This window comes from Xiphias gladius, chromosome 15, assembly GCF_016859285.1.
Source record: "Xiphias gladius isolate SHS-SW01 ecotype Sanya breed wild chromosome 15, ASM1685928v1, whole genome shotgun sequence".
Classification (NCBI taxonomy): domain Eukaryota; kingdom Metazoa; phylum Chordata; class Actinopteri; order Istiophoriformes; family Xiphiidae; genus Xiphias; species Xiphias gladius.
In genome coordinates, this window is record NC_053414.1 from 20,628,306 (window position 1) to 20,647,104 (window position 18,799).

At 41.9% G+C, this 18,799-nt stretch overlaps 1 protein-coding gene across 4 annotated transcripts in view; it reads left to right on the forward strand.

The window, feature by feature from the left end:
- Positions 1-18,799, forward strand: part of evi5l (ecotropic viral integration site 5 like) — a 37,575-nt gene that overhangs the window by 3,132 nt on the left and 15,644 nt on the right. For all 4 annotated transcript variants that reach the window (XR_005708996.1, XM_040146777.1, XM_040146776.1 and 1 more), the window contains exons 2-8: positions 10,789-11,185; positions 14,977-15,166; positions 16,155-16,379; positions 17,581-17,655; positions 17,938-18,063; positions 18,242-18,385; positions 18,521-18,610. Coding sequence is in view for 3 of the 4 variants with exons in the window: in XM_040146777.1 (XP_040002711.1) it covers positions 10,944-11,185; positions 14,977-15,166; positions 16,155-16,379; positions 17,581-17,655; positions 17,938-18,063; positions 18,242-18,385; positions 18,521-18,610 (1,092 nt within the window). In the remaining variant the exon portion in view is untranslated. The remainder of the gene's footprint in view (positions 1-10,788; positions 11,186-14,976; positions 15,167-16,154; positions 16,380-17,580; positions 17,656-17,937; positions 18,064-18,241; positions 18,386-18,520; positions 18,611-18,799) is intronic.

Sequence of the window (18,799 nt, forward strand, 5' to 3'; positions counted from 1 at the left end):
AGCCGGGACATTTCGTGCCGCAAAGAGGGGATGATGTGTCATTCTGGCCACAGATGTTGATCCAGCCGAGCCATGAGTCGACTGCAGAGCGTGCAGGCCTGTTGTTCAGGCATCCTCCAGCAGCAGCAGCAGCAGCAGCAGCAGCAGCAGCAGCAGGCCGGGTCTGAACGGGATAATGAGCTGTCATGTCCAAACAGCCCAGTCAATAGGATTACAGGCTCTTCAAGTATGAAAGTGCAGGACAGCGGATTAAAGGAGACACTCATCTCTCAGGTTCCTTCTGGATCAACAGTGGATGGATGGCAGAGTGGCTGCTATGTTGTGTGCACCTGTGTGTCTCTCTATCCAGATGTTTGTTTGAGCTGCCGCTGACAAAGCCCATATACACCGAGCCCCCCACCAGCCCATTCACTAGTCACCTCGGATAAAAGTGTCTTTTAAATCAATGTTTTTCCATGTTGTATTGACCCAAAATCCAGCTGTTTTTGCTGTATCCATCTAAGGAGAGAGCGACTTAAATGGTAAATTCTTTTAAACATGGTTGACTAGCTTGTAAGACAGAGAACAAGTACTACTCTAAACCCTGAGGATCAGCACTGAAAACCACAGAGTTGAATGACTCTTTGCTTTAAATCTAGGGCAAGCACATATCACTTATAAGTCCCAAGTGGGATAAAAAGTAGGGAACTGACATAGTTTTTGGGCTATGATGTTGAAGGATTAAGGATACTGCTGACTAGTCACAATATAAAAGAGCTCCCTCACGCACTTATCTGTTTTTGGGGGGGGGGGGTATTCAAGGATTTAATTATCTTACTCTGTTGATTGTAATTATGATTTAAATGCCCCATGACTAAGGACATGTACCACTGAGTAATGGGTTCATCATATCTTCGTATGAGATACAATGAGAATGCCTTCAGGCTTATCTCTGAAAACCACTCACCAGGCAAAAGACATCTTATGCATTTCACCATCAAGGAAACAGGTATCTGATTCTCACATCCTGGTGACCTTGTTTTTAAGTGCCACAGCCTCGAAACATCCTCTTTATCTGATCAAACGCAGACACGCAAAGACTAGATCTGTGACACAGGAGAACACTCCAGCTAACCTTTTCCTCTGCACTCACTGCTGCTGCTGCTGGTGCTGCCGCACTCTTCATCTGCGTGAGACAGTGGAACGCTAATCGGGTCTGGAAGTGTCGTCGGGATAAACAGTCTCTTGAGTTATGCATTTGCTTGTGTGTGTGTTTGGCCTCCAGCAAGAACAGGAGGAGGGATATCATCTCGCAGCCTCTCTCCTTGTGCTTCACAGTTGTCTTCCTGCTGCTGTCCAGGTTTATTATAGTCAGCCACTGTGTTTTGGTCGTAGAACAGAGATATGGGTGACAAAAAGGAGCCACGTGTCCGGGTCATAACAAGGATTGACCGATTGATTTTCTTCAGGCCTAAAACAAGAATTGCCTTTGCTAAGCTGTGTGCATAAAGGTGATGTACTTCTATAGTGGCTTAATCCAGCAAGAAAACCTGAGGTGAATCATTAAAGGGGAGTGTTATGACTTTTTAATAAACTGCAGTTATAACTGTAGTTGTGTAGGCAATCGTTATCAGATGTGAGTGTTGTTACTACATATGCTATGCGTCTGTATGGAATTATAATTTCCAGCTTCAATACTATGTTGCCTGTAGTGATTGAGTAATGATTATTTTCATTATTGATTAATCCGCTGACTATTTTCTCACTTGATGATATTAAGTATAATTTCCTAAAGCCCGAGGTGACATCGTAAAATGTAATTAACAGTCCACAACCCAATATTCAGTTTACTATCATAGAAGACCAAGAAAACCAGCAAACATACACATTTGAGAAGCTAGAACCAGAATTTTTTTTTTTTTTAATTGACTATCAAAATAGTTGCCGATCAATTTCCTGTCAATCAACTAATCTATTTATCTACTAACTGTTGCAGCTCTAGTTGCCTGCACACATCAGCGACTGTATCTCAGAAGTAAAAGATTCAGTCTTATTTTGTCACTCTGCAGGCTAAATTTTGTTTTGAAAAAGTCCTCTGATGCATTTTCTGTTCCAGTGTCTTGACAGGCTGAGGTGCAGCTTTTCCTTGTAGATTTTCCCTAGCGGCGACTTACTGTTTGACTTGTCCATGTCCATGAATGATGTACGTCCCCTAGTCAAAGTACAAAATTATGAAAATGACATAAGGATACACCTGCCAAAAACAATTATTTTCAGCGATTAATCTGCAGATTATTTTATAGATGAATCGATCAAGTTTTTGGTCAATAAAATGTCAGAAAACAGTGAAACATGCCCATCACATTTCACATCTTCATGCCATTTTTCTCTAATGTACACTAAATTTCACAAACAAAAACAAAATAATGTCCCCTTTGAGCCTTGCACATCCTCCTGGCTGGGCTTGCTGGTGGACTGTTTTGGTGCTGGCCAGGCCTGTGCACGGCACTGCACTTCATCTTCTTTGCTGACACGTGGAAACAGGGAGTAGCTTGATGACCTGGCTGCCACGGTTCAAGCTCTCCACGACTGCAGCTCCTCCACAGCTCCCCTCTCTCTACAAAATTGTTCTCGTAGGCTGCAGATTTGTAACTGGATCTGTGTAAGCCTGCAGATTTTAAACCGGCTGAATCGCAATCTCATTTTCAGACTGCTGCATGTTGGATTTATACCAACACACAAATTATGTTCAAATAATGAGGCACAAATACAGAATACATAGGGCGCTTATTAATGTTGCAGAGGAACTTTTTTCAAAAGCATACTGAAATCACATGAACTCTACTATAAATATTTTCTTCCTTTCTATATATTCACCTGTTACAGTGGTAATTTGACCTGTCTCTATGCCCGTCATTGTTTCCTTGGGCAAACTGACTAGTTATTACTAAACACCCAGGATCAATATTTCATAAGCATATGACATTACAAATGACTTATGCCTTTAATTAACAAGATATCTGTGAATGATGCTAGTTTTCTGTACAAAAGATCAGAGCATTTCATCAGCTTGTTCAAGTTATTGTTACTGTTTTATAATGAACAGGAGAGAATGATTTACCACTGGGTGAGTCTATGGTAGTATGATTAACAACACAGACGTGTTACTGAGTGAGAGACTGTGTCATCACACTGGGCTGTTGACGATGATTCCTTTCCATCCTGTGAGCTAATGGGCCATCGTGGGGCTGTGCTTTGGGGTGAACAGTGTGGAAGTTAAAAGCTTTTTGCGGCTCAAATTGGGTAGCACTGAAATGTGTACGGATTGGTTTACGTACGACCAAGGTTTTCTTTGGTGCAAGAATTAATGAGGACCATAAACCATGTTTTATATCTTTTGATTTTTACTGGTTTTGAATTGAAACTGATCTAAGCTCCTACAGCGTAGTCTGTAGAAACACCTGCCCAGATCATCTCGCTAACAGGACCGTTTGATTAGTTTTTCTCATTTTCTTAGGAGGCCTGCGGTAGTTATGAAATAAAAGAAACCAAGCTTGCCCGAAAATAAAAATCTATTAAAATTCATTTTTAGGATGTGGTTTTGCAGATTTGACTGTGTCCTCTCACAGCCATTTCTAAGGCAAACAACAGATGTTTATAATCAGAACAGGCGATTAAACAGCAGCTCGGCTACTGATCAGTGCTTGTGACGGCGCTGCTTGGAGAGACGGAAATTAAAAGATGATGTGATGAATGCAACAAAAAAAATTAATGTCAGTCATGCTTTAGCATCAAATTAAGCTATGGCTGTGTGCCTGTGGCAGCACCCCGTTTGTAGCATGGCACTTTCACGTAATCCAGTTTTGAGATTAGCACATGATTAGTGGATGTTGCTGGTCCTATCATGATTTTGTTTTAGTTGTAAGATATTAAGTGATCTGACCAGTATTAGTAGTAATGCACTGACTATTTAGTGGTAGAAAAGAGCACAATAGTAACCTGCACTTGAAAGTAGTTGATGGGTTGTGGTAATGGCTATTTCTAGAAAATTCCCTCTCACAGTGGCACTCAGGGGAACTGAATCATCTGGAGAGGGATACTAACTAAATTTAGAGCAGGAAAGCATTAGTCATACAAAGTGGTCAGTAGATTTAAGGAAAAATGTCTCAAACATTCATCGGCATTGTCGCTTCGATTGCTCCAAGTGTGTCTCCTTATCCAGGCTCAATGTTACACTAAGCTCTTATCAGACAGATCCCAGAAAACATATGCTGCAGAGCAGAAACACAGCAGAGTTAGCAATTATTTCTCAATAATCTATATAGTGCAGTTTTTGCATGAGGGCTGTTTGGAGAACAGACTGTTGTTATTGTAATGATAATGCTGGAAGGCTGATGCTCTCTGGGTTAATAGGGAGCCATTACCAGTACACAGAGACATGAACTTAAACCACTGTGCCATCAGTGCACAGTCAGATTCACTAAAGAGTAACTCAAGCAGCAGTGGTAAAATACCCAAACTATTTACTTAAGTATAACTAAATATACCATAATATAAAAATACTCCATTACAAGTAAAAATCCTGCATTCAAAATTTTAAATGAGTACAACAGTAATGGCAACAAAATGTAAAAGTATCAAAAGTAAAGGTACGTTACTCATAATTCAGAGCGGCCCCTCTCAGTGTTATATCATTGTGTGTTAGATTATCATTATTATTATTATTGATGTACTTTAAAAATGTAGTTGGTCAAATTTGAACTGTTCTCACATGAGTACAATGCGTCATATTTTATTAACTGATCATATGGTTCATATGTAAAACGTTCATCTGAAAAGTAACCAATAACTGTTGAATAAATTAAGTGACGTAAAAAGAACAATATTTCCCTCTGGAGTAGAAATATAAATAAAGTAGCATAAAATGGAAATACTCAAGTGAAGTACAAGCACTTCAAAGTTGTTACTTTAAGTACAGTACTTGACTAAATGAACTTTCTACCACTGTCAGGCAGATGTTGTAGAATCATTTAAAAGCCACCTTTCATCATACACAAATTGATTGGGATCTACTTTACACATCATTGCCCCTTTGGACTGTGTCTGGAGTGTGTTTACCTTTGTCAATGTGTCTGCATCAGTGCAATGAGGACTAATTCCATGCATTGGTCTTAGCTAAGACAGTCATTCTCAGTCTAGTTTTGGCTTTCACGAGGGGAGACAGGGAGAGAGCCTTGAGCAGCAATATCAGAAAAAAAAAACAACACATCCCTCCTTTACAATGGGATGCTTTTAGCAACGTGGAGCCCAACAGCAGTCACGAGGACAGTGGGTACAGTAGATGGATAGTGTGGAAATTAGCAGTCCACATATCAGTAACCAAACATGAGATCATGAGTTGGAACAACGGCGAGGTTAACAGCTACAGATTAACGAAGGGGTCGCCCTTGATGTTAGGGCTGAAAGGGCCGGGAGGGCAAGACGTACACACACAGATGGAGGGGGGAGGAGAGGACGGAGGGTGTGACACAGCAGCGAGCTCAGCTCCTTTGAAAACTAGCTGATTTTTCTGTTTTTATTTCACAACTTGCTGGTCAGGTTTTTCCATTTTTGTGCTTCTATGTTTTTCTTGGCTGCCGGGTAAATAATTTACGCCATAGAATGTAATATTACTATATGTCTTTGGTTGGTGTTCGGAGATCAAAGGGGATTTGTTTTTGTTTTTTTTTCTTTCACCCTCCTTATTTTTATGGCCCCAGGCCAGCTCAGTCTTTACACCAGGAAGTCCAGATGGGAACCCTGAAAAGAGTCTTTACACTAACAAAAAAGTATTTTGTAAAGCAGACACACTCTGCACTAAGGATTGCATGCAAACCACGGATGCTACATTCAAAACATAGGGGGGCGAGGGGGATGTGGGTTCATGCTAGACAGCTGGAGGTGGTGTGTGTGTGTGTGTCTGTGTGTCTGTGTCTGTGTCTGTGTTTGTGCCTGTGTGTGGGGAGGGAGGTCAGAGGAGGAAACAATAGCACTGTCTTGTTTATGTTGACAGTGAGATCTCTGAGAGGACGTGTTCAGGCATAGGCTTTGCACAAGACCATAATTGTGCTTGGTAGTATCAGTCAAGGGGGAGGCTAAACATACACACAGAAAACTGTGCATACATCCATCCATCACACTGCAGGACTCCTTCACATATCACACACTGACTCTGCTCATACAAGGCAACACATGCTTATCCTGACGTGGAACTTAAGGGTAATAAACATGGAAAAACAAAGCACACTGTAAGTGCATACTGTATGTCAGTGAATATGCTAAATTTCAACCTTTCATCTAGTGAGTGTACACACCAAGCATGCTCAGAAACACAAATATAAGTGGATTACAATGAACCCCCCCCCCCCCCTTTCACTGTCAGCCCTCTGCAGGTTTCTCCGAAGTACACAATGACATCAGAGTGAGCCTGCTGTCATATACAGAGCAGCAGCCAAGCTCAAGAAATCTGGCTTGTTTTGCTTTATCGGAGACCTTCACAATGTCCTTTCATTAACGTGTGTGTGCATGCGTGTGTGTTTAAGGAGAGAGAGAAACATCCCACTTTAGTACCACTCTTCTGTAGTCCTGCATGACTCACACCTTTTACAGTGTAGGCTAACCACAGTGGCACAGCTGAATAGCCCTCTGTAGTGCTGAAACCTTTCTGAAGCACTTCATCCCTCTAAAGGAAGACAGCACATTCTTAAATAACAAGTCCAGTTTCCTGGGTTTTGTTTTTGCACCAAAAGTTTATTGGCTTTTTAAAAGTTGAAATGTGATTTGTAAATTTTATCCATGCTAGCAGCATGGCTCAATGGTCTGGACTTCATCCAAATCAAAATATGTCAACATCTGTTATAGTGGTATTCGCTGCTTTTTCCATGGGAACCACACTGGCAGGATACAGTCAATAGGAGAGCCACTTTTACCACAACTTCTCACACTGAAGACCACTCAGTTTTGGATTGCGTGATTTGGAAATGTCACTCAACGTTACTTTGCTTGAAACCAGAGCAAGTTTGGTTGTGTATTAAACACAAAGAGTTGGATCAGTGGACAAAGAAAACACCATCTGTTCGTTTTCCATGAAATTTCCTCTGCTCTTGTATGGCTTGTAGCTTTATTTATTTTAATTCTGACCACCTGCAGTCAGCCTGCTATAATCCCCTCTGCAGCATCTTGTCTTATTCTTAAATTTCCTCACCTCCCACACTGCCTTGTTTCTCTCCATATGGTTTGTGACTATGTTTGATTAGAAATCAATCATTTTTTATTGTTCATGCACTACATGTTAGCTAGCATGAGATTCTGCAATAGGCAAACTGTTAACGTTACTACAGGAGCGAGCAGTGTTGACAGATTAGTGATGGTGACACTATTTAAGAATTTAGTGGAAGCCCAAATATACATGAAAAAGGTTGCATTCTTATAGTTCAGCATACTGTATATATTACATTTTTTTTAATCAACCCAAATTATCCTACACCAGCCCAATATTTATTTACCCATCCAACAGCACTTTTGCCATTTTGCTACAACGAGCCACCAAACCTGGGAGCACCACAGTGAATTGGGTTTGCCTCCTGTTTGTAGCCCGCATTGCCATCTTGTGCATGAAGAGTGTAGCCATTTTGAGTATTTTAGGAATAATGTGTATTGGCTGCATCATCATGTAATTCTTTGCTGCCATGTGAGCCGCTGATGAAAGCTTGGCGAGCCACCATAAGTAAATTGAACAGTTTGTTGGAGGCTATTATGTTATTGATTTTGAAGTTCGGTAAGGATAAAAACGAACTGCTCAGATTTGACTGCTTGTTGGGAGCGACTTAATCTGGACTCACCTAATGCAGTTAAGTGCTATGATTGGTAAAAATTTAAAAAACATTCTTCCAGTTTGACTATTTTTTTGGCAAAATACTATGAGAACCAGGCAAATTGCAAGCCCTCATGAGCCATACTGGAATCGGTTGAATTCACATTCAGTAATGTAAATTATTATCACATTGTGATTCTGTATAGTCCCATTATACGTTGTTGAGTAAAAGAAGATGACCATGGCAGCTCAGTGAAAATGTCACTATATCAATATAAATTTTAGTGTGGAGTTGAAGCACAGAGGTCCCTCAAAATAATTTAAACTCAGCAGATTTGGCCAAATGAAAATCTGGTGTAGAGATGTGTACATTTTCTGGAATCCAAAAAGCAGTGGCGAGTGAGCAGCATTGTGTTGTTTCTCCTTTGTGTACCTTTGGTGTAAAGCATGACAGACTGGCCAGTATGGTGAGGCTGCGCATGGTGTGTTCACCTTTACTGTACACACACTAAAGGGTTTCTGGGTGTTGAGATCATGGTGCAAAATATCCACAGTTCAGAGTTATAAATGTTGTCCGTAATAGAGCTCACCTCAGTCTCACTGTTGGGATTGAGGTGAATATGTGATCGACAAGGCAGATGCATTAGTGCCTGAGGCTCACCCATCTGTCAGATGACTTTAGAAGAAAAGGTAGACTGACATTGTCAGTCCTGTGATCGTTGCAGTAAATTCAGATACATAGGTAGTAGCTTCATCAGATTAGCTTGGGTGAGTAACTACTGTAATTTAGAAGATTTGTTCTATCACTACCTTATAATATGAAAAGGATTTTTTTTTTTTCTCTCAAATGTGTCCTCTGACCAAGCCCTTTTACAAATGTGATTGGTCTCATTGGCTTGTTAATGGCTCTTTTGATTGGGCTGGTTTCTGTGCATGAATGTGGTCCTTGTCTCTTCCTCTCCTCTTCTCTCCTCTCCTCTGCTACAGGCTTCTTTTTTTCTGCTCTCCTTGTTTTGTTGTCTGCGTCTGCATCATATGCGTCATATTACACAGGCTACTGAATGTTTCTCTGGGCCTTTACTGCTGATTACATGGCCGGAATCAAGTCTTCAATGCATTGTTTTGGAGTTTTCTAATACAGGGACAGTGTGATATGGTATGTGTTGATCTATTCCCTGCATTGTGTGTGTGTGTGTGTGTGTGTGTGTGTGTGTGTGTGTGTGTGTGTGTGTGTGTGTGTGTGTGTGTGTGTGTGTGTGTGTGTGTGTGTGTGTGTGTGTGTGTGTGTGTGTGGTGCTCCACTGACCTATGGGAGTTCCTCTCTGGTCACCTATCTGACTGCTAGCTGCATCACAAAGAGAGGAAAAAAGCAGAGTTCGTACGTGTGTGTGTGTGTGTGTGTGTGTGTGTCTGTTGGTTGGATGTGTATTCATCCTTACTTCCTGTGTCTGGTAAGAAACGTTAGTAGCTGCTACATAATATGCAGCACAACATCCAAGCTCTGTGATGTTTGTTTTCTTTTGGCATGTGTGAAGTCTTCGCACTGTCCCTTCATATACAGCTGTCTCCCTTTATGTATGTATTTGTAAAGATGAAAAAGATGTGAGTAAGCAGAGCACAGGCCCTAGATGTGATGTCTCCCATTTGTAAGTTGAATGCGCTCAAGACACAAATGCCTCGCATGCCCTTAATCACTGGAAGTAATCAATTTAAGCTTGAGCCCTCAAACACACACAGATCTTTATTTGTTTGTTGTTGTTGTTTTTATCATTTCTGAAACTCCTCGTCAAACAAGAATATATCCACAATGCCTTCAACCCAACCGTAAGGTAAATTTTCCGCTGGCTGAAAAAGCTTTTTCCTTGCTGCGAAATCGCTCCTGGGTTTCCATAAGAAGGAAAACAATTAAAAGCTGCCCTAACCCGTCTGTTCCTAGCCAGTGGCTACAGCTCTTTATAAGACGTGTGACACCCGCCTTATCTCTCTGAGCTCACTCAATTATTCGTCTAATTTATTTCATTAGTCTTTAGATTTGAATAAATTCTCCAGCTGTTTGCAGTAAATTTGTAGCACCATCACTGAATGCACATTAGTCGCACAGGAGTGCGACTGAGGCACAGTCCCTTTGAAAGGCGTACAGTGTGACATTAATTGAATAATGGTGTATCAGGTCATTAGCGATAACTACTGGGTTTGGTTGTAACACTGCTGACAGGTTGGTTTTCCTCTTTACGATGATAATAAATAATACAACACAGAAGTCACGAGTTTCTCTTTAGGTCAGGACAGTTAGGTGTCACATCAGCAGCATTGTTTCTGTGTGAGGCATCAGTGGGCGGCTGTCTGTCTTGGTGTGAACAAGAACAGCTCTGATAGCAGAGTCTGTCTGCAGTGGTGGACCACGAAGCTCTCAGTCAGAATGATGTCATTAGAGTGACTAAGGGTTGCTCCTTCAAAGCAGTTATTTGAGCCAGGGTGCGGAGGGGCATTATTGGCATCATAATGTGGATTGTAGTATGTATGTTTTATGTGTCTTCAGTCCATTTAGACAAGCATGACATCTTACATTTTTGCTCCGCCTAATTTTTAAGGAGTTTTGTAAAGGAGAAGGACGACGAAGTCATTTGTTTATCTGTTTGATTGCTTTACACTCAGCTGCCAGTTTACAAGGTGTACCTAGCTATTGCTGTTGTTAGATGCTGATAGTCTAACACAACAGCCCTGTAATAAATCTTACCTGCATGGAGGTTATAATGTTTATACAGTACCCAGTAGTTGCTTTTTTTTAGAGAAGAAACAAGAATTCTTGGCAGATCATAATGTGTAGCCGTAGGTTCTGTGCAATTCGAGGACATACTGTATTTGCTGCACCAGTTCTGCTGATGGCATGCTAACTACTGCTCCTTAATTATCTGTTGTCAGTCATTTTCGTTCAGCTTTTTCTGCATCCATGACAGGTTTGAAGAACTCTGATCATATTGGCTCCACGGCCAGCCCTGGGGGCCAATCAGGCGACAGCAGGGCTCACTTAGGAGGGGGACCAACAGTGTGACTGCCGGACCCTCTTGCCACACCTGCACCGCTTCACCCATCCCACTGTATCGTCACCGCAATGTCTATACCCAGCGGCAGCCCAGAAAGAGAGGCCTCTGGTGGGGCTCTCCCTCAGCTAGAGTGCCCTTCTTCCCCTCCCGGCATGGACCCAGACCCCCTGTCGACAGGAAGCCCAGTGCTCAGCCCAGACTCATCTTCCCATGATGCGGTGCTGTCAGCACCGGCTGCCTCTCCAGCAGACTCAGAGAACCTGAGTCCTGACGAACTGGAGCTGCTGGCCAAACTGGAGGAGCAGAACAGGTGAGACCAGTGGCCATCCTTATTGTGTGTAGACAGTCATTACAGTTCCACTATGACTGATTTGCGGCCCAGAGGTTAGTTTTAGTTGTTCATAATAATGAGGGTTGAAGGTAGCGTCAAAACAGCAGCTAATTAATGACACAGTCTAATATGGTAGATAATTAGAACGTCATGATGGGAGATAAAAAAATGCGATCACTAGGGTCCATTTTTGGTGGTACAGGTTATCAGAAAACTAGATAGCAGTTCATCTTCCTGAAAGTTTCATCCAGGAACATCAAAGTGTGTGGGATGTGATCACATACAGGGAACATTTACTGCATTAAAAGCCAAATATTTACATAACAACCACTGACATTATTGTCCTCAATGAATTACCTTGATGAAAATAAAGAGAATATATTCTTGAACACCCAGAAGTGTGCCAGGCTGAAGAAGAAAGTCTGTCCTTCACGGACCACGTGAGAGTTTATAAAATTAATCTCTCCCTGATTTTCAAGAGCACATACATAATCAGAAATCACTGTGTATTTATGAGGCTTAAAGTGACCGTGCATGTAGCACTATGATTGTTTTAAAAAAAAGTTGCCTACAGATGAATAGCAGAGACAAGATCTAAACATGAATCCAAGCAGACTGCAGCAGCTATGCTCCATGAACAATGAAACAAAATGATTTGCAGACACCTTTCAAGTCCACAAGGGGTGAATTTGATGCTCAGGATTGACTTTGCATACGGTTTCACTTTATAACCACAATCCAATGACAGTTTGATCCAGAATCACAAATCTGCATGGCTTCATTTGCAAGAAACCCATTAGGTAACAAAATGGATATGTAGGTTAGTGTTTTAGAAAACACTGAACAGGTGAGGTTTATAAATATGATCCTGTGTGGGGGAAATCAATAAACTAGGGCTGGGCACATTGTCAGTTTTTATCTTTTTAAAACCTTCCTTTAAACAATTCAAAAATGGCAATGAGCATGAAATGCAGAGCAAGAACAGAAGGTATTGAACAAAGTCAACACTTAACACAGACACAGGTAAACAGTATACTACACAGGGATTTAGGTGCTGTCGCCCCTTAATACTGAAAACAAAAAGGAGAAATACAGAAAAGCAAAAGCAGTTCTATGTTCTTTCAAGAACTCATCATTTAATCAGTTCAGGATTCATTTCTTCAGGGATAGTATCTGAAAATGTAATCACCTGGTTTCACGGTCATGTTTTAGAAAATGACTTTTCTATTCAAGGGTGAGGTTTAATCCCTGTATTGGGTAACATTTGATCCCACATAAGAGCACCAGATTCTCCATCGAAAATGTCTGTAATTATAAATTTGACAAACATGCCCACCTGAAATAGCCCACCACTGCAAAATAACATTTTGTTTTGATTAGATCTTATCAACCCCAGCAGGAACTTGCAAAAGTAAAGGCCAATTCAAACTTTCCGCGTCCGTGTGTCTGCGAGGGTCCGCTTTGGTCCGCGTGATGTCAGTCCATCATCCACCCATGTCTATGAGGGTCCGAAGAAACCCTTACGCCAAAATGTGTGACTGTGCGGAATTTACGCACAGCAAGTGCGCCAACCGCGCATGCCCCAGATAACAAAATGGATTCTTGTTTTGAAGAGAGGTTATCCCGGCGTTATCCCATTTATTAGATTCGTCTTTGAAACAATATAAAGTCAGCCAAATGGCGTTGAACTCCTGACGAGGAATCGCGTAGACACTTGGGAGAGATGAAAATGCCTGACGTCAAAAATGCATATATCTGCGAGACAGATATGTGAGGGCGCGTGCTTCTCCTCCTTCTTGTCTGTGAAGATTCTCTCTTTCTCCTTATTCTTCTACGTTATGGTGCATTACCGCCACCAACTGGAATGGAGTGTGGATCTGGAAATGCGTACGCTTGGAACGCCAGACCGACGCAAAACCTCAGTTGTAGTGTGAATGGAACTGTGCGCGCGCGTCCGCAGGACTGGGGAAAAGTCTGCAGCTGTCCGCGGACACAGAAAGTATGTCAGAGCCTTTAATCACTTTCAAAATAAAAAGAGTAGCAGTGTGATATTTATGGTTCAAGGAGCCACATGCTTTACAATTGTTCAACCACCCATCACATGTTTCAGCAGAGGGGTCAGACTGCAGGACGTTCGAGTCAAGTGACTTAAAAGAATCAGACTTTTGGGGTCAAAGTGGGACTGACCTGACACCCTCGAGGCAAAAGAACTTTGTCTTTAATCACATCATCTTTGCTTCCTGCCATCCTGTTGCCCCAGACTCCAAAGAATACAAAGATTTAAAAAACTAAAACATTTAAAGGAATAGTTCAGCATTTTGGGGAAATATGCTTATTCACTTCTTTCTGAGCATTAGTTGAGAAGATCAATACCGATAACATATTAGCTTAGCATAAAGAGGGAAAACGAGAAACCAGCTATCCGGCCTCTGACACAAATGAGCACATCATACCTTGTTTGTTTAATCCATACAAAAGCTGTGGTGTAAAAATGATAACTTGTTGTTTTACGATATTAAAAATGTGGGGCTAGAAATGTGGCCCGCACTGACTAATCTCACCTGACCTAGACATACTCCACCCACCTCCTTCTTAACAAAATGGACTTATTGTATTATATGTGGAACAGAGGCGTTTCTAGGAGTTCACAAGGTCCAGGGCTGAGCCATGACCACCTGGGGCCGAGGTCAGGGTGGTCCCTGCTGTTCTGCCTGTAACACTACTGCTTCAATTTCATTTAATTTAACTGCAATGTGTGACTACTGCAAACATTACATTTCATTTCAAACTTAATTTTTAATAGTAATGTTAAGACAATTCCTCTGGAACAAAATGGACATCTACAGGGCAGCAGTATATGGCACCAGTGTTCAATTGTTACTTTACTTTTTTAATCTGTTTCTATATTTTTATTTGACTGCTTCAATGTTTGGCAAATAGTGTTTTGACCACCATAAAATGAATATAAGCACAAACAAGTACTTTCATAGATTACCGTCAAACCAATTTGAACGAAACAAAAATCTGCTTCATGTAAGCTAGTAAATAGGTTCATACTGCAATTTATTACATGCACGATCTACGGCGGTGATTCACATGGGTCTTGGGAAGATTAAAACAGGTCCCCAAATTATCTGGATGCATAATGTGAAGCCATTGCCCTCTCAAGTCCATTTACAAATAGACATGTCGAATAAAGCACTGTAAGCCGGTAGTTCAACGGTCTAAAAGCAGGATAAATGTTGTCTCGTTAACATTAGTCAATAAACCGGTGGTGCTCAACTCTAGGGGGCACTTTTGCTAGTGGGGTATTTATACCTTACCTTTTGTTTTTACGGTTGCTATGTGAGCCCCATAGCCGAGCAGAAGAAGCACCGATTGCACGATATGCCAAAGAAAGCTGCTGACTGAGCTTGACTGAGCTTGGATACATGAGGACGTTACCCAGCCCCGCCCGCTCCATCAGTCTCCCTACATCCAGACAAAGGCAGCAGCAAAAGTTGGGGGTGGTCGGGAATTAAATCATTTAAATTTCGTGATGGTTATAGATTTTTTTTCTTCTGTCAGAAAGGTGTGACATCAGTTTGACTCAGTGCTAGCTGAGTTAACTGGCCCTCCAAAAGAAAAACAGCTTCCCTATCAATCTCCAATGTGTGCACCGTCGTCTGTGTGAAACAAACATGCGGGTCCGTGTGGTCATGTGCCTTTTCCATCTGAAATAATCAATTGTAGTTTGGCTTCTTATCATCATAAACTGTCTCTTCACGCAGGTTGCTGGAGGCCGACTCCAAGTCCATGCGGTCAATGAGCGGCTCACGGCGCAACAGTGGCTCCTCACTGGTGTCCAGCTCCTCAGCCTCCTCCAACCTGTCACACCTGGAGGAGGATACCTGGATCCTGTGGGGCCGCATCGTCAACGAGTGGGAGGAGTGGAGACGTAAGAAGGACAAACTCCTGAAGGTGGGGTTCGGGGACTTGAGGTGGAAAATGAAAGATTAAAGCTGTCACATGCAGCATTTTCCTAAGAATGAGTCATATATAATTAAATATAATTAAAAATAAGAACAAAATAAGAAGATTATCAGCCTCCTGGTTTTATTTTTAAATCTTGTGGATCAGGTTTCACAGGAAGTTTATTGGATCAATTTATAGAACAAAACAGAAACAGGGCACTGACTCACTGCACCGTTTTATTTATGGGCTTGTTGGCCACGTGTATGCAAACACACAGTGACTTTGTCACTTGTCTGTTTTAAGCTGTGTGCATGTGTGTGTCAGAAACATGTAGCCCGGTGTTATCTGAGAGCCCGGGGTTTGTTTTTGCAGATGTTCCCCTACAACTGAACAGAGTTTGGGAAGGAAACCTTCACGATCTCTGCCTGCAACATTTGCCACGCGTTAATACAATAGTTTTAATATGATTCCACCAATACCTTTTAGTTGCATTGCGCCAATATGCCTCTCCCTTCATCCTATTCTCCCGTCCTTTAAGCTTTGGGTCTCCTGTCCTCTGACAAAAAGAGAAGATGGATGAGACAAGCGACAGCCAAGATGAGTCAGGGAAAAATGGTAGAGCAGAAAACCCAAGCAAAGTCTACAGACACACAAAAATATGTGAGAGTTTGGCGTTAACAATTGTCACAAGAATTATTGTGAGGAGTGATACATCAGAATCTACTGAGTGGCTGTAATTATGAAATTATACTGAATGGTCTTTGTAAATATGTCTGTTCATCGTTCTATAATTTATTCCTCTTCTCTCATCTGCCTGCTCTTTGCTCTTCAAGAGATGCTTAGAGATGTTTTAAATTGCATCCCTCTCTACATAAAGAAGCAAAGTATTTATCGTTAGTCCTCGTTAATCTCTCTCTCTCTCTCTGTGTCTCTCTCTCTCTCTCTCTCTCTCTCTCTCTCTCTCTCTCTCTCTCTCTCTCTCTCCCCCCTCCAGGAGTTGATCAGAAAGGGCATCCCCCATCATTTCAGGGCCATCGTCTGGCAGCTGCTAGGCAACGCCACTGACATGCCGGTGAAGAACCAGTACTCTGAGCTGCTGAAGATGTCCTCCCCCTGCGAGAAGCTCATCCGCAGAGACATCGCCCGCACCTACCCTGAGCATGAGTTCTTCAAAGGCCAGGACAGCCTAGGGCAGGAAGTCCTCTTCAACGTCATGAAGGTGAGCACGGCAGCATTTCACATCACCCCAAGGTCTGACTCTCTCAGTTTGAGTATATCTCAGTTTTAGTATTTATGAAATGGTGAGATTTGTGTCTTTTGGAATACATGTTTTTTTTGTGTGCGCACGTGTCTTCAGCTGTAGGTTTTGTAAATTCTGTTGCTGTAGGTAGTTAGTTGCTAGGTTAAGTATGCTGTTAACATTGTTAACATTGGGATGTCCTGGTGGCGTAAGGGTTAAAGATGCTGACCATATAACTGCAGTGGGACTCACCAAAATGCATTGTGTGTATCTTTGAGGTCTGACAAATGTGGTAATGCATTTCCTTCCTCATTTTTTTTGTTTTGTTTTCCATCATGCATTGTTTACATGCTCGTTTGCTAGCTAGCAGCCTTCTTCTTTACTGCCTTTGTTGGCACAGGAATGTGAAGCGATAACACCTCCGTGCATCCATAGGGTTTATTTAATATGTTGACTATTTCTGTAATTAATTGTTTAAAATCCATCACATGTATTCAGAGCCCAAGGTGACATCTTTCGAATGTTGGTCCACATCCTAAAGATATTTAATGTACAATGATATAAAATGGACAAAAGCAGAAAATCTTTACATTTGAGAAACTGGAACCACCATATGTTTGTTGATCAAAGTTATTAGTTTCATCACAGGTAAGTACTAAGTACTATTAATGAAGAAATAAAATTATCAAGTCAGAGTGACATTTTCTGTCTGCAGTCATTCAGGAAAAGATGCAGTGAACTGGAAAGATCTGAGTGTCTGTAATTAACATAACTATTTTCCCAGGCTGAGTCTTACCTTCCTGTAGAGAAGGGAAACAAGGAAATGTGATTTTAGGGAAACAAGGAAATGTGGTTGCTGACCACCATGCAAACAAGCTTGTTGAACGTCTACACATCAGTCAAGTTACCTGGTAGCTGACCCCTCCGGAAATGAAAGGACCTCTGGTGACCTGTTGATCCTTATTGATCACAGTCTGAACCTTCGGTCAGGATCACCGATGTCATCTGTGCTGCTTTTTACAAATACAGACCACAGCAAATTCACGTGTGTGTGTGTGTGTGTGTGTGTGTGTGTGTGTGTGTGTGTGTGTGTGTGTGTGTGTGTGTGTGTGTGTGTGTGTGTGTGTGTGTGTGTGTGTGTGTGTGTGTGTGTGTGTGTGTGTGTGTGTGTGTTTTTCAGGCATACTCTCTGGTGGATCGAGAGGTGGGCTACTGCCAAGGCAGCGCATTCATCGTTGGCTTGCTGCTTATGCAGGTAATGATCAAATATTGCAGGGACATTTTACCGAAAAGCTCAGTTCAGTACTTCACCATGGGAGTTATGATGTTCATCATAATCTGTCCCACCTGATTTCTCTGATTACCTCAGCCAAAAACAGTATTTGGCAGGTTTTTGAAAAATTGCAAGGCGAACTTGTCTCTAGAGGTTCAGTCAGTGATCAGTGAGAGTCACTGTGTAAAAAAACAGTTCAACATAAGCAATTGTTAATTTATAATTAATGAGGAAACTTTGCTCACCCACCTCACCTCCTCCCAGATGCCTGAGGAGGAGGCGTTTTGCGTTTTTGTGCGTCTGATGCAGGAGTACCGTCTGAGGGAGCTGTTCAAACCCAGCATGGCTGAGCTGGGCCTCTGCATCTACCAGTTTGAATATCTGCTACAGGTAAAGAGGAAACGGGGGAGTCTGTCAACATGAGGCTTGCAGTGTGAAACTTGTCCACAGAGGGGCAGCAAATAATTGATTTCTATCTCCAGCATGACACTTCCTTTTCTGCCATGGCTTTTTGAGTTTGTTTAAGGGATTTGAGGTTTGAAATCATGCTCTTTTTTTCTTACATCAGGAGCAACTTCCAGAGCTGAACGTCCATTTCCGGTCCCAGAGTTTCCACACATCCATGTACGCCTCATCCTGGTTCCTCACCCTTTTCCTCACCTTCCTCCCTCTGCCTGTCGCCACTCGCATCTTTGATATTTTCATGTATGAGGTAGGAAATGTTTTGAGCGTGTCTTTGAAGTATCTGGAGATGTATTTTATGTTTTTGACAGTGTGTATTCAGATTGATAATCTGTTTTTTTCAGTTTACTAAGCACATATAATAAAATATACTACCTGTCTGCAGGGTCTGGAGATTATCTTCCGTGTGGGCCTGGCCATCCTTCAGTACAACCAGACTGACCTCATTCAGCTGGACATGGAGGGCATGTCACAGGTAAACTGCCGAAGCTTTATGCCTCCTTCTGCAGACACGAGGTTCATGTACAGACTCACACACATTGCTCCACTTTTGAACCTTCGGAACTACAAAAGTGCTTTGACTATACAAAACGAAGGCGCCTCCAGTTGCTTACAGTAATTTAAAATATAAACAATCACACATTTGATGAGGCTATGACATACT